General features: G+C 47.1%; 1 protein-coding gene across 3 annotated transcripts in view; it reads left to right on the forward strand.

Annotated features, from left to right (window-relative positions):
* Positions 1-915: 915 nt before the first annotated feature.
* Positions 916-16,560, forward strand: part of KSR2 (kinase suppressor of ras 2) — a 526,910-nt gene continuing 511,265 nt past the window's right edge. For 2 of the 3 annotated variants that reach the window (XM_058425819.1, XM_058425818.1), the window contains exon 1: positions 916-2,180. In XM_058425819.1, coding sequence (XP_058281802.1) covers positions 2,001-2,180 — 180 coding nt within the window. In that variant the 5' untranslated portion in view covers positions 916-2,000. The remainder of the gene's footprint in view (positions 2,181-16,560) is intronic. The other variant, XM_058425817.1, reaches the window with a different exon arrangement.

Here is a 16,560-nt window from a genome sequence, read left to right on the forward strand (position 1 = left end):
CAAAGATTTAATCAAGAGTCAGCAAACTTTTCTGTAAAGTGCCAGACAGTAAATCTTTCAGGTGTTGTGAACCACCAGTCTCAGCTGCAGCTACTCAACTCTGCTTTACAAGGCAGGAGTAACCACAGACAATAAACAGATGGGTGGTGGTACTCCAGTAAAACTTTACTTGTGGACACTGAGATGTGAATTTCACATAATTTTCACGTGTCACAAAATATTTTCTTTTTTTTCCAACCACTTTATTTACATTTTTAATTTTTGAAGTTTTAGTAGCGACAGGGTCTTGCTATGTTGTTGCCCAGGTTGGTCCCAAACTCCTGGCCTCAAGTGATCCTCCTGACTCTGCCTCCCAAAGTCCTGGGGATTACAGGCATGAGCCACCTCGCCAGGCTTCCAAACATTTCAAAAGGTAAAAAACCATCTTAACTGTGGAGCCATCGTTTGCTGATATAACGTCAGTTAGGTATGCTGGGGTCAGGCCACACAGACCCTTGTAGGACATGGGAATACTCAGAATAAGGCAAAGGCCCTTTCCCCCGCCAAATGAAAAGCCATCAGGGCGGGACCGGGTACCAAGTCTAGGAGGCAGCTTCCTGAAATTCACGGAAGATCATCAGGTTCGCTTTATTTTTTTCCCCAGTAACAAGAAAGGACAAACGAACAAAAAAGGCACCCACGCGTGCGCGCACACACACCGAGCCAAAGACAGACAGGACGTGCCCAGGTTCACGCCGACGCCTCTCCGGCGCGCACCGAGGGTTTTAAAGTTGGGCGCACACCTGCTCCCAGCCGGAGCGCACCTGCTGAGCAGCACTCCGGCTCGGTCTCGCGAGAGCGGTGCAGGAGTAGTGGCCCCCACCCCCTCCCCGCCACCAAATCCCTCTCCCCGCCCCCTCGCCCAGCCTCCAGGCTCGGGCACACTGCCGGCCTCCTCTGCCGCCCCCGGGAGCAGGCTGGGCCCGATGCGCGCGCTGTCTCCGCGCCCCCGCCCGCCGATCGCTCGCTTGCTCGCTCGCACGCACTCCCGGTAGTAATTTCACTTTGCCACGCGAGCTCCGCAGCCCCTAGAAATCCCGCCCCCCGGCCAGGTGCGCGAGCCTGCGCGCTCCTCCTCCGCCTCCTCCGGAGGGTCCCTGGCGCGCCGGGGCCGGGGCCCGGCTGGGGCGGCTGCGCGCACGGCGCCTCTCCACCAACCCGCTCCCCTGCAGGTCCCTCGCTTGGTCTCCATCCCTCTCTGGCGCTCCCTCGCTCCCCCCCGCCCTTTGATTGACAGGCAAGATGTCGGTGTGGAGCGAGGCAGGAGCGATTGCAGCAACCGTCACCCCCGGAGCCCGGCGGCGGCAGCAGCAGCAGCAGCAGCAGCAGCAGCGCGGGGAGGAGACAGCAGCCAGCCGCAGTAGCCGCCGCAGCCGCGGGAGCAATGCAGACAGCACCTTGAGAACGCGCTAAAGCACTCCAAACCGTGGACCATGCCGTGTCCCTGCAACTGGGAGGGGGGCAAACCAGATTTTTTTTGACACAAAAGCAAGCCAGCCAAAAATATATAATTTTGTCCTTCAAGGAGCCGGTGTGTAAAGAGTGAGCGCTATTTTCCTTCTCCTCCTCCTCCTCTCCCTCCTCCTCCTCTCCCTCCTCCTTCTCCTCTTCTTTTTCCTCCTCCTCCTCCTCCCTAAGTGTACAGACAGCATCACATCACCTGGTTTGCTTCTGAGAAACAGCATCTCTCCTTTTCAGGGACCAGAGACTCAGAGAGAGAGGAGACATTCTTCTAATGGAGTCCGCTTGATACCCCAAAATAAAATAATAAATTTTGGCTCTTGTCCCCTCCTCCCACTCCCACCCCCTCAACCCTGTGTGAGATGTTGGATTTCTTCTTCATGAGACATTGTTGAGAAGTCGCAGTGGTTGGAGAGGCGGAGGGTAGACTACCTCTACTCCCCCCCCCCCTTTTTTCTCTCTGGGAGGAGGAGGAGGGGAAGGGGGTTGCAGAGCAAGCGATGGATGAGGAAAACATGACGAAAAGCGAGGAGCAGCAGCCTCTGAGTTTGCAAAAAGCCTTACAGCAGTGCGAACTGGTCCAAAACATGATAGACTTGAGCATCTCCAACCTGGAAGGGCTTAGGACCAAATGTGCTACCTCCAACGACCTCACACAAAAAGAAATCCGGACCCTGGAGGTAGGTGTTGCCTACGGAGAAAAAAAAAAAAAGCAATCCTTCTTTCCTCCTCCTTTCTCCCCACGGTCCCCTTTCCCTCTGATTCTGTTTATTGGGGGCTGGGGGTGGTGGTGTGGGCAAGCAAGGTGGGCACGGCTTGCTTTTCTGTGATTTCTCTCCTTGCAAAGCCTGCATTGGATATCCTTTTACTGTGCTGCTGTCGTCTGCGCTTGGCTGGGTGGTGGTAGTAGTAGTAGTAATTGTTATTCTTTATTTATTATTATTGTTGCGGCTGTTACCGTTATCATTCGCTTCCTCGCTGAGGAGGGAGTTCTCTCTTTTTTCCGCTTGTGGATTTGTTTATATGCCACGGGGGCTTGTGTGCCGGGTAATACATGAAGGAGCTGCAGAGAACCCACGTGACCTTGCGCATTCTGCAGGTGGTCAAAAGGTGGTTTTTGCTCGCAGAATGGGGCCGCCTGTCAGTGTAGACCTGTTCTTCTCTTGGCCTTCTTGCCCGCCCTCCTTTTGCTCCTTAGTTTTTTTTTTTAATCAGTGATATACATGTCAGGAGGCAAGATGCATAAAAAAAAATCCCTATGGAACTACCTATTTCCAATCCAATCGTTTTGATGCAGTGAGCTGTTGCAGGCCTAAAACGTATAAAAGGAAAAAAAATATGCCTCAATCAGTACACATAGGTGGTGTGGGAGAATACTCCTGAATCTCAGTGGGACTGTGAGGAAAGAGGAAAGGGGTCGGGGAGGAGGAGTTATCTTTGGCTTCTTGTAACATTCTCTCCGGCAGAACTTGAGGGGGAGTTTGAAACAGTTTTTTGGGGGAGTGGGATGGGATGAGGGATGGATGCAAAGTTACTCAGAAAGAAGATGGCAGAAATTATTTTTTTCTGAAGGCCATTTGGTCAAAGGAGGAAGGTTTAAAGAGCCTTAGGAAATTCCAAATGCCTGGTGTCCACGAGATCACTGGACATCTGCATTGTTCAACATGTTTGAAGGGTTCAACTCACTTCCTTCTCTCAAACCAACCCAGCTATACACATGGGTTGATTAAATTTGGGAACTTCCATTAGCTGGCATCTGCCGAGGGTGGGGGCAGTGGGGCTGGGAGGAAAGGGGATCCCTCTGTGGTCTAGTGGGCATGAGCAGTACTGAGACGTTCATCTTGGTCCTGGCACATGAGTTCCCAAGGCCTGAACTCGTCAGTCCCTAGTGAATCTTGTAGCCCTCCTGCCCCTGTTGTAGCCTGGTCGGGTGCTTTTCTCGGATTCACTTTGGGTCTTTCTTTTTCTTCTGTGATTTTAAATTTGGCTGGATGTCAACATGCAGGAGGTCATCCTTTTGAAAGAAGAGAGAGAGACAGGGAAGGAGAGAGAGAGAGGGAGGGAGAGAGAGAAAGAGAGAGAGAGCATGTGTGTGTGTGTGTGTGTGTGTGTTTGTGTGTGAGAGAGAGAGAAAGAGAGAGAGAACGTGCTGTTTGCTACCCTAGGATGCATGTCTGTGTGCACCTGTCATCTGGAAATGTGATCCTCAGAGACAAAATAAGATCAATGTCAAGGTGTATCGGGAGAGTGGGAATTGTGTTGGGAGGCACAGGTATTGCCTTTCCTGGAGCTTGGGAGAGCAGGTGAGGCCGGAGCTCTGCTGCTGGAAGAAAAAGTGTGGGATGTTCTGATCCAGCCTTCTGTCTCTGCCTGAACAGTGCCCAAGAGCAGACTCTTCAGACCTGCATGCAGTCAATAAATAACCCCAAAAAAGCCACCTGAGCTCTCTTCTGTTCCTCTGAGTCAGGAGTCCCAAATTCTAGTTTGTGTATTCCTGTGTAAGTTTCTTTGAAGTTTTCTTTTTTTTTTTGTTTCAAACATGCTCCATCCTCTGATAGCTTCCTGGATGGGGATGTGCCGCAGTGGGCATTGCCTTCTTTCTGCCTAGTGGTTTTCCTTTTAAACTGGGGGGATGGAGGCACTGGTAGGATGGCTATGGGGGAGTTGCAGTTGTAGGAAATGCATCTGTTTTCAGTTCCCTCGTCCCAGTATGCTACAGAGCATGCCAACCACTTTCATCCATCTTGCCCAGGGAATGGTCTTGAGCAATTATTCCAATTTCTATTTCCCAGATTTGTAGGGTTGGGGAGGGCCCCTGCCAAGGGGCTGGTAGCTTAGGGTCCAGCCAAGTCCAGCCAACCCTAACATCTGGGTCCACGGAATTTTCTAATTTTGTATATCAAAACCATATGAGGGTGCTTGTTAAAATGCAGATTCTTAGCTTCTGACCCTAGAGATTCTAATTTAGCTGGGATTAGCAAGAGGGCCAAGGAATCTGCATTTAAGAAACAGTCCAGGTATTTCTGATACATGTTTTCAAATGGACACTTTGAGATGCTAATCCATTAGGAGAAAGATGTGATATTTCAGCTATTTAATGGTGAAAACTCACTGCTTGCTAACACTAATGCAACTAGTAAATTGAATAGATGATCCCTGAAAATGGTGATAATGAACAGCACTTAATAGCATGTATACACTTCCGTAGAAACAAACATAAGCAAGGTGGACTTGGCCTTCAGGAAGCATACTTCAGGATATAATAATGTGTATGTGAAATAATGATAAAGTCTAAGTGGTAAATAATATGGGGGACAATGTGTGAGCCCATTAGGCATGTGTTCAGCTGCATGAAATGGAAAACCCAATCGTAGCAGTAAGGCAAATAATGGTTTCTCTTCATGTACCAAGAATTCTGGAGACGTATAGCTGCTTCAGTTGGCTCAGTAGATCAGTAATACCAGGACTGATGTCTTTGGGAATTCTCATGGCTTTTCTCTTGTGGTTGCAAGATGGTTCCTGCAGCTTCAGTGATTACATCTGAGTTCAAGGTAGGAAAGAGGAGGACCTGGTGAGTGTGAAGGAATAAAGGGTTCCACAGGACATCTCTTCCTCCTCACCTTGCAGATGATTTGATTATATCTTCTTGGCCAGAACTAAGTCCTAGCTGCAAGGGATCCCGGGAAGTGGGGAAGTGGGAACACTACCAGGATCAGCTTAGATGGATCATCATCCATTGCCTGAAATGACATGCTGCCACTCCATGCAAAATCAGGGCTCTGCTAGTGTGGAAGGAGGCACAGGTAGATATTAAGTAAGTGGACAGCCAGTGATGGCAGCCATGGCACATTATCAGAAGATATTTTGGTGGAAAAGAAAGTTCATGAACTTTGAGTCAGACTGATATAGTTGTAAATCCTAGCTTTTCTTTTTACTTTATCTTGGGCTAGTGATTTAAGTTTTCTGATTTATAGTTTTAAGTTTTTGGCAAAACAGCAATAATTAAATAATATTCCCTACTTCAGAGGATGGTTATAAGGATTGAAAGAGATAACGTTTTCAAGGGTCTAGCACTATCTGGAACAGAGTGGCCGCAGGTGCTAAATGAATGACAGCTGTGATGATGATAATGATTGGCATTACATGGTGTTGACTAGATGGCATGGAAGGGAGCAGTTCAGATCGGACAGAGAGAAGGAAGAGCTTGAGGAGCATTTCCAAAGTATGTTCTGTAGAACCTTAAATCTATTGGATGTTAGCGTTTTTCATTCTTTCAACAAATGCTGACATCCAGGCACTGTACTTAATGCTGGTAGTCAATAAGTGTTCTGTGGACAAAACAAATTCTATGGTTAATAAGTTTGGGAAGGGTTGAGTTAAGCAAAGGGAAACAGGCATCTTTACTGCAGGATTTCTCAGAGCCTTTAATATGCTACCTATGTGTATTAGGCCTCCAAGAGAGGATAGAACGGAGTCTCGCTCTGTCACCCAGGCTGGAGTGCAGTGGAGCAATCTCGGCTCACTACAGCCTCTGCCTCCTGGGTTCCAGTGATTCTCCTGCCTCAGCCTCCCAAATAGCTTGGATTACAGATGCCCGCCACCACGCCCGGGTAATTTTTGTACTCTTAGTAGAGATGGGCTTTTGCCATGTTGGCCAGTCTGGTCTCGAACTCCTGACCTCAGGTGATCTGCCCGCCCCGGCCTCCCAAAGTGCAGGCGTGAGCCACTGCACCCGGCCCAAGGATTTCTCTTGGGATTTTTGTTCCATAGAATACACCTGGGAAAACATCTGGCAAAGCAGAGAGACCTTCTTGGTTGGGGAGATGGGGATTTGGAGTGAAGGATGAGGAGGGTTTAGATTGCAGCAAAAGGGGAGAGCATGCCGGACAAGAACAACAAACCAGCTGAAGGTATTTGAATGCCTTCATGGGGCAGCCGAGAGACCATTTTGCCCAGAATGGAGGGTACTTGGTAGCCTGTCATAGGAAATGAATTTAGGCGACTAACTTCTGGGATCCAGCTAAAGATTAGAGAGTCAGACCAACAACGTTTCATCCCTTTGCGGAAGGAGATAGAAGTCTTCAAAGGTTTTGGAATGAATACAATAGAAAAGTATAAGCGTTTTTGTTTTGTTTTTTTGAGGCAGGGTCTCACTCTGTAACTCAGGCTGGAGTGCGGTGGCACAATCATGGCTTACTGCAGCCTTGACCTCCAGGGCTCAAGAGATCCTCCTGCCTCAGCCTCTTGAGTAGCTGGGACTACAGGTATGCGCCACCACGCTTGGCTAATTTTTTGTATTTTTAAAATAGAGACAAGGTATTGCTATGTTGCCCCAGCTGATCTTGAACTCCTGGGCTCAAGCGATTCACCTGCCTTGGATGGCAGCCTACGGCAGGGGCTGGCAAACTTTTTCTGGAAAGGGACAGATAGTGAAGAATTTAGGCTTTGTGGACCCTGCAATTTTCATCAAAGCTACTTGACTCTTTGCTGTAGCATACAGCAGCCATGGGCAGTACATACATGAATGGGTGGGGCAGTTTTCTTTTTATTTTGAGACAGGGTCTCGCTCTGTTGCTCAGGCTGGAGTGCGGTGGCGTGATCTTGGCTCATTGCAACCTCCGCTTCCCAGGTTCAAGTGATTTTCCTGTCTCAGCCTCTTGAGTAGCTGGGATTACAGGCCTGCGCCATCACGCCTGGCTAATTTTTGTATTTTTAGTAGAGACAGGGTTTCAGACCAGCCTATTGGCCAGGCTGGTCTCAAACTCCCGACCTCCAGTGATCCGCCCACCTTAGCCCCCCAAAGTGCTGGGATTATAGGCGTGAGCCATCAAGCTGGGCCTGGTGGGGCAGTTTTCTAATAAAACTTTATGGACCCTGAAACTTGAAATTGATATACTTTTTGCATGTCATGAATATTTTTCTTTTGATTTTTTTTTTTTTTTGATGTTTATAGTCGTACAAACTGTAGTTTCTGGGCCTTACAAAAACAGGTGATGGTGGCCAGGCACAGTGGCTCATGCCTGTAATCCCAGCACTTTGGGAGGCTGAAGTGAGTGGATCACTTGAGGTCAGGAGTTCGAGACCAGCCTGGCCAACATGGCGAAACCCCGTCTCTATTAAAAATACAAAAATTAATGGGGCATGGCAGCGGGTACCTGTAATCCCAACTACTTGGGAGGCTGAGGCAGGAGAATCACTTGAACCCGGGAGATGGAGGTTGCAGTGAACCAAGATGGCGCCATTGCATTCCAGCCTGGGTGACAGAGGGAGACTCCATCTCAAAAAAGAAAAAAAAAAAAACACCAAAAAACAAAAGAAAGCAAAACCAAACCCAGGTGATGGGTCATATTGGGTCCATGGGCTGTAGGTTGCTAATCCCTAGGCTCTAGGATAGATGAGAGGGGAAAAACTCTGAAAGACAGAGACCATCCTAAGGTGAGCAAGTGACACTAGAATGGGAGAGTACTAGCCAAGTAGAGGTAGTTTTGAGCTGGATTCTGTTTTAGTTAAATTGCAAGGGGAAAAAAATATTAGGAGTTGGGGTTGAACAAGTATGGAATCTCCTTGTATAGCAAGGGTATCGTAGCTTTTTTTTTTTTTTTTTTTTTTTTTTTTTTTTTTTTTTTTAGAGACAGGGTCTTGCTCTGTCACCCAGGTTGGAGTATAGTGGTGCGATCATAGCTCACTGCAGCCTTGAACTTCTGGGCTCAAGTGATCCTCCTGTCTCAGCCTCCTGGGTAGCTGAGACTACAGGCACATGTCACTGCACCCAGCTAATTGAAAAATTTTTTATAGAGAGAGTGTCTTGCCTTGTTGCCCAGGCTGGTCTTAAACTCCTAGCTTCAAGCCACCCTCTTGCCTTGGCCTCCCAAAGTGCTGGGATTACCGGTGTAATCACCACGCCCGGCCTCCTATCATTTCTTTGCTCTTCATATATTCCATCTCAATTTTCTATTGCTGTGTCATGAACTATCTTTAAACTTAATTTCGTTTGGAAAACTTTGGGCTTAAGACAACAATTTGTTATTTTCATGATTCTGTGGGTTGGGCTTGGCTGGAGGGTTCTGCTGGTCTTGCCTGAGCTCCACTCATGTGGCCACATTGAGCTGGTGGAAAGGGAGGAGGATAGGAAAGCTGAGACTTTCTCTCCCTGCGGCCTGTTGGTGCGATAGCTTGGGTTTCTTACAGGTCTCCAGTGTTCCTAGAGAGCAAGAGGGAAAGTGGCAAGGAGTCTTGGTATTTGGAAATCACAGAATGTCACTTCCATTGGAGTTGTGAGATAATATAAGTCCCGTGGCCAGCCTGGGTATAGAGGATGGGGAAATAGACTCCCATCTTGGTCAGAGAAGCTGCAAAGTTAGTGTATTAATTAGGACAGACTGTAAGAAATAGACCTCTAAATGTCTTTTTCTTGTTTGCTAAACAGTCCAAGGAGGGTGTTCTTGGTTGGCAGGTGGCGGGCCATTGTCTCATGCTCCAGACCCCTTCCCCTCTGCAGCATTATCATTGGTGCATCTAGAAGGGGGAGAAAGTGCAGAGAAGACAAAGCCTTATTTCCCAAAGTTGCCCTCATCAGTGCATTCCCTTATGCTTGCGTTCCCTTAGCTAGCATTTAGTCACAACACTGCAAAGAAGACAGAGAATGAAGTTTAGCTGTGGGCTCAGGAAGAAGAGAGAATAGGCTGGATGTGGTGGGTCACACCTCTAATCCTGGCACTTTGGGATGCCAAGGTGGGAGGATTGCTTGAACCCAGGAGTTCAAGACCAGCCTGGACAATGTGGTGAAGCCCCATATCTACCAAAAATACAAAAATTAGTCAGGTGTGGTGGCACGTGCCTATAGTCCCAGCTACTCGGAAGGCTGAGGTGGGAGGATGGTTGGAGCCTGGAAGGCGGAGGTCGCAGTGAGCCGAGATTGTACCACTGCACTCCAGCCTTGATGACAGAGCCAGAACCTGTCTCAAGAAAAAGAAAAAAAAGAAAAAGGAAATATGCTGAATAGCTAGTAGTCTCTGCCACAGCTAATGATAAGCTGTCATATCGGTTATGTATTGCTATAGAACAACCTACCTCAAAACTTAGTAGCTTAAAACAATCATCATTTGCTCAGGTGCCTGAAGTTAGGTATGGACTTAGCTGGCCAGTTCTGCAGATCTTGCCTGACTCACTTGTGGTCGTGTTTATCTGATGGCTCGACTGTGGCTGGAGGGTCCAAGATGGCCCTGCTCACATGGCTGGTGGTTGGCTGCAGTGCCTCACTTCTCTGCTGCATGGCTTTTCTGGCAGGATAGCCCAGGTTTCTTACGTGGTGGCAGCAACGGTGTCCCTAGAGGACAGGCCCCAGTGCACAAGCCCTTCCTAAGCCTCTGGTTCTGCAACCTTTGCTAATGTCCTCTTTGCCAGAGCATGTTACATAGATAAGCCCAGAGTCAGTGTGGCTGTGGATTCCAGGAGGTGTGGTTTATTGGGGGGCTAATGAACAATCTAATGTCGCAATATACCACAGCCATGAAAATCAACCAAAACAAAAAGAGCATAGGGGAGCAAGGGAAAGATATGGGATGATCAGCAAAGGCTCTTTCATGGAGGTTTTACTAACTTGAGGAAGCAAGCCATGAAATATTTGGGGGAAGAGTGTGCCAGGCAGAGGGAACAGCAGATGCAAACTTCTTGGGTGGGAACATGCTTGGCATGTTATTGGAACCCCAAGGAGTCCACTGTGGTTGGAGTGCAGGGAGTGGGCAGGGAAAGGATGAGGAGGGACACAGTGGGAGACAGAAGCTGGTCACAGGGGGCTTTGCTAAGATGCTAACGTACTTGAAGTTTTTTTTTTTTTTCTTTTGAGACAAGGTCTCACTCTGTCACCCAGGCTGCAGTGCAGTGGCACTGTCGTGACTCACTGAAGCCTCGACCTCCCAGGCTCAGTCCTTCCTCCCACTTCAGCCTCCTGAGTAGCTGGGACTGCAGATGTGCATCACCATGCCTGGCTACATTTTGAAATTTTTTGTAGAGATGAGGTCTCCCTATGTTGCTCAGGCTGGTCTCCAACTCCTGGGCTCAAGTGATGCTCATGTCTCGGCCTCCCAAAGTGCTGGGATTACAGGTGTGAGCCATCATGCCCAGCCTTGGATTTTGTTCTAACTGTGATAGGAGCCCTTTGAACCAGGGGTTGTATTTTTAAATGATCTTCTGATTGCTGCAGTGTAAACAGACTGTAGGAGGTAGAAATGAGAGCAGGGAGACAAGTTGGTAGTTATTGTGGAAGTCCAAGCCCTCAATGACTGTGCTTTTGACTGGTAGGATTGTTGTAGGGTGGATAGGGCAGGTGGCTGGATTCAGAAGGTCCAGTATATGGAAGATGCTGATGAATCTGTTGTGGAGGTGAAGGAGAATCAAGAATCTAAGATTATTCCTAGGTGTTTGGCTTAAGTGCTAGGAGAATGGGGGTCCCCTTGTTTGAAATGTGAAGACTGGAGGTGAAATAGATTGGGTTTGACAGTCAAGTCCTGTTTGACATGCTACATTTGTCAAGTAGACAGCTGGATGTTTGAGCTTGGAGCTCTGAGAAAGGCCGGAGATACGAAGTTCACTTAATAGACCATGAACCAATTTTTCAAATTATTAAAGTATTATTATTGTTTAATGCATAATAGATGTACATATTTTCAGGGTACATGTGATATTTAGATACATTCATATAATGTATAATAATCAAATCTGGGTAACTGGGCTGTCCATCACCTTAAGTGTTTATCTTTTCTTTATACTGAGAACATTCGGATTATTCTCTTCTAGCTATTTTGAAATATACAATAGATTATTGTTTACTATACTCACTCTACTGGTTTATTCAACACTAGGTCTTTTTTTTTTATATATCTATAAAAAGTATTATTTGTAATGGCTGCATAGTATGACATGGATGCCCCATCATTTCTCACTTTATTTTGAGACAGAGTCTCACTCTGTCACCCAGGCTGGAGTGCAGTGGCGTGATCTCCGCTCACTGCAACCTCTGTCTCCTGGGTTCAAGCAATTCTTGTGCCTCAGCCTCCCGAGTTGCTGGGATTACAGGCACATTCCACCGCACCCAGCTAATTTTTGTATTTTTAGTAGAGATGGAGTTTCACCATGTTGGCCAGGCTGGTCTCGAACTCCTCATCTCAAGTGATCTGCATGCCTAGGCCTCCCAAATTGCTGGGATTACAGGCGTGAGCCACCATGCCCGGCCCCCATCATTTCTTTAACAAAAATTCTATTGTCAGGTGCTTATGTTCATACTTTTACATTTTTATAACAATGCCACAGTGGACGTCCTTGTGGCTAATTCTTATTTTCAGCTCCTAGAAATGGAACTGCTGGATCAAAGGATATGGAAAAGTTTAGGACTTTCCATAGGTTTTGCCAAGTTGCCCTTCACCAGCAGTGTTGCCCTCACACCCTCGGCACAGGTGTATTTTTTATTTTATTTTTTGAGTGTGAGTGTTTTGATGTCTTAGAGCTCAGGGTTGAGGAGGCTGTTGTCTCAGGTCAGAATGTGATCTTTACTGTTTTTAACTGGGTAGGGCCTGGGTACCTGGGGTAATGGGGAATACTTGGTTTTCTGCACAAAATGGTCAACCTCAGCTGGGTGCAGTGGCTCACGCCTGTAATCCCAGGACTTTGGGAGGCCAAGGCAGGCAAATCACTTGCGGCCAGCAGTTCAAGACCAGCTTGGCCAACATGGCGAAACCCCGTCTCTACTAAAAATACAAAAAAATTAGCTGGTGTGATGACGCATGCCTGTAATCCCAGCTACTGGGGAGGCTGAGGCTGGAGAATCGCTTGAACCCAGGAGGTGCAGGTTGCAGCGAGCCGAGATTGCATCACTGTACTCCAGCCTGGGCAACAGAGTGAGACTTGCTCTAAAAAAAAAAAAAAAAGGTGGTCAGCCTGTGAGGACCTGGCCCTTTCCTTTTGCCTTGTGTTCATAAAGGTGTGCGTGTATGTGTGTGTGTGTGTGTGTGTGTAACTGACAATTCTAAGTCATGATAAATGTTATGTCTGAAGGGTTCACTCCTCCTTCTGGGTTTTGGGAGTGGATTCTACCAGGGAATTTGTAATCCATCACCTTTCAATGAGTAGAAAACTAGGAAATCTTTCCACCCCCAGAGAATGGGTCATTTCCTGGGCTTCCACCCATGTGATCCCAACTGTTGGGAAGTGGTATAGGGCCTGGCCTTCCTTCTTGCCCACCATGTGCTGCTCTGGGTGTGGGGACAGGGGAGGTGTTGAGAGGCTGAGGAGGACAGGAGACACATGGTGGCCAGGAAGGAGGATGGAGAAGCTGAAGGATGGGAAGGGAAAAGGGACAAAAATAGGAGAAGAAAGTAAAAAAGTAGAATGATTTTCTTCAGCAGGGCTTCTGTGATGCTTGGAATGTCTTTCCAATGGGTCATGACCACAACCGTGGTTGTTGCTCCTTTACAGGCAGGTTTATTGAGGTTTAAAGTCACTAATTTAACCCAAATTGACCGAGTAAGGCAGCCACAGACACAGTAACAGACAGAGGTTTACTGCTCTCCTGTGGACTCCCCAAAGGTGAAATTTCCTGGAAGAGAAGAAAGAAAGATGAGGAGAAACGGAGGGCGAAGGGGAAGTGTAGACGTTAATGGTAATGATGTGATTAGAGGTGGCAGCCACAGGATTAATGACAATCACGATGATGGAATATTTACTCTGTCGCTAAAATGCTTTCTTTGGTGACTATTATGGATGACAATTATTTGAGAGAAATAGAGGACTGATAGAAACAAAGTAGAAACATAGAGACAGGGGAGGATGAGATAAAGAGAGGGAGATATTTTAGACCTGAGCTGTCCAGTATGGTAGCCACTTGCCACATGTCGCTGTTGACCAATGGAAATATGGTGAGTCCTAGTTGAAATGTGCTGTTAGTGTCAAATATACACCAGATTCCAAACTTTTTTTAAAAATTAAAAAAAATTTTTTTAAGAGAGATGGGGGTCTCACTATGTTGCCCAGGCTGGCCTTGAACTCCTGAGCTCAAGTGATCCTCCTGCCTTGGCCTCCCAAAGTGCTAGGATTACAGGCATGAGCAACCACCCCCCATCCAAACTCTTAGTATGAAGGAAAAAAATGTAAAATATTGCATTGATAATTTCTATTTTCTATTTTTTATTTTTTAGCGAGACAAAGTCTTGCTCTGTTGCCCAGGCTGGAGTGCAGTGGTGCAATCATGGCTCACTGCACCCTCGACCCCCTGAGCTCAAGCAGTCCTCCTACCTCAGCTTCCCAAGTAACTGGGACTACAGGTACATGCCACCACACCTGGCTAATTTTTATTTTTTTTTGTAGAGATGAGGGTCTTGCTGTGTTGCCCAGGCTGGCCTCCAACTCCTGCGCTCAAGCAGCCCTCCTGCCTTGGTCTCCCAAAGTTCTGGGATTACAGGCATCAGCCACCATACCTGGCCTTGGTAATTTTTTTTTTTTTTTTTTTTTGAGACAGAGTCTCGCTCTGTCACCCAGGCTGGAGTGCAGTGGCACAATCTCGGCTCACCGCAAGCTCCGCCTCCCAGGTTCACGCCATTCTCCTACCTCAGCCTGCCGGGTAGCTGGGACTACAGGCGCCCGCCACCACGCCTGGCTAATTTTTTGTATTTTTAGTAGAGATGGGGTTTCACCGTGTTAGCCAGGATGGTCTCGATCTCCTGACCTCGTGATCCACCTGTCTCGGCCTCCCAAAGTGCTGGGATTACAGGCATGAGCCACCGCACCCAGCCGGCCTTGATAATTTTTATATTGACGTGTTAAAATGATAACATTTTAGATATATTGGGTTAAATAAAATATATTAAAATTAATTTCACCTGTATGTTCTTTCCTTTTTTTCCCCTGAGGCTACTAGAAAATTTTAAATTACAAAGGTGGCTCACCGTATATTGCTACAGAACAGAGCTGTTTTTGAGCACTGAAGCGATTTCTCTGTTTTGCCGTAATGGAAATCTTAGTCTTGATGAGGACTGAAAATATGATCCCCCGGGAGTTACCAGGCAGCCATTGATTAAAGCAGTGCGTGCATTCCAAAGATGGACGTGTTCGATTTTCCTGAACCAGAAAAGTGAGATCGAGACTCAGAAATAATAACCTGACTCCCTGTAAATTCAAATGGGTGCTTTAATCAATATAGACTAGTAGTTAGGAGGGCTTGAGCTCTGAGGTGAGATTGTTTGGGTTCCAGTTTGGTTTAGGACTTAACTAGCTAAGTAACCCTGTTCCAAATGATCTCTCCTTTCCAAGCCTCAGTTTCCTTGTTTATAAAATCAGGATCGTGGCTCACACCTGTAATCCCAGCACTTTGGGAGGCCAAAGCAGGAGGATTGCTTGAACTCAGGAGTTAGAGATCAGCCTGAGCAACATAGAGAGATAGCGTCTCTACAGAAAATAAAAAATTAGCCGAGTGTGGTGGTGCATGCCTGTGGTCCCAGCTACCTGGGAGGCTGAGGTGGGAGGATCACTTGAGCCCGGGGAGATTGAGACTGCAGTGAGCCATGATTGTGCCACTGCATTCCATCCTGGCAACAGAGTGAGACCCTGTCTCAAAAATAAATAAAATGATCATTTTACATGAGGTTGTTAGGTGATTAAATGTAATCGTGCATTCAGGAGCTGAGTAGAGCCGAGTGCCTGTTACATGGCAATTTTTTTTTTTTTTTTTTTTGAGACAGGGTCTTGCTCTCTTGCCCAGGCTGGAGTGCAGTGGTGTGATCTCAGCTCATTGCAACCTCCGTGTACTGGGTTCAAGCGGTTCTCCTGTATCAGCCTCCCCAGTAGCTGGGATTACAGGTGCATGCCACCACGCCCAGCTAACTTTTTGTATTTTTAGTAGAGATGGGGTTTCACCATGTTAGCCAGGCTGGTCTCAAACTCCTGACCTCAAGTGATCCACCCGCCTTGGCCTCCCAAAGTGCTGGGATTATAGGTGTGAGCCACTGCGCCCGGCCACAAATTCTTAATAATTCTTGACTTTGCAAATTTGATGATCATCCTCACTGCAGATTGGCAGAAGGGAGCTGAGGGTACTTGAGCCCTGTGTGGGGCTGAGCTCTGCAGTGTCGTCTGGGGAGATACCATCCTTGCATGTATCATTCATTTTTTCAGTAAATGTTAGCTGAGCCCCCAGTGTGTGAGAAGAAGAAACCCCCAGAAGGCTTCTATAGCATAGTGGCACACCCACTAAGCTGCAGGTGACAGAAGGGAACAAGATTCCTGACACTCCGTGTGGATCTTTGAATTTGCCCACAGACGATGCACCTCCCATCAGTGGCTGGCAGGCCTTAGTCTTTAAACCACATGCTCATCCCAGCTCTAAGCTGGATAACACAGTATGGGGTTGGGCCTTACAACTTCTAGACTTGTCTTAAGCTTGCATGGTGAAGAGTTAAAAACTCTGATGTCTGAGCATCTGAAAAGCATATCCTGTAAAGGTAGGGGGGACCTTTCAGAGGTTGTCCAGCCCCATCTTTGCCCAGTGTCCAGATTTAAGGTGAGTGCTACCTCATCAGGCTCACCCTAAATGATTTTTTAAATCAATTTTTGATTATGGAAAATATACATAAAATTTACCATTTTAACTTTTTTTTTTTTTTTTTGAGACAGGGTCTTGCTCTGTTGCTCAGGCTGGAATGCAGTGGCGTGATCACAGCTTGCTGGAGCCTTAAACTTCTGGGTTCAGGTGATTGTCCCGCCTCAGCCTCCTGAGTAGCTGGGACTACAGGTGCACACCACAATGCCTAGCTAATTTTTAAATTTTTTGTAGAGGCTGGGTCTTGCCATCTTGCCCAGGCCAGTCTCAAACTCCTAGGCTCAAGTGATTTTCCCACCTTGTCCCCAAAGTGGCGTTGGGAATTACAGGCATGAGTCACTGTGCCCTGCCCATTTCAACTATTTTTAAGTGTACAATTCAGTGGCCTTAAGTACACTTATAATGTTGTATAACCATCACCACTATCAACTTCTAAAAGTTTTTTTATTGTTTCAAACAGAAATTCTGTATCCATT

The sequence above is a fragment of the Hylobates moloch genome, unplaced genomic scaffold (genome assembly GCF_009828535.3).
Source record: "Hylobates moloch isolate HMO894 unplaced genomic scaffold, HMol_V3 SCAFFOLD_12, whole genome shotgun sequence".
In the NCBI taxonomy this organism is placed as follows: domain Eukaryota; kingdom Metazoa; phylum Chordata; class Mammalia; order Primates; family Hylobatidae; genus Hylobates; species Hylobates moloch.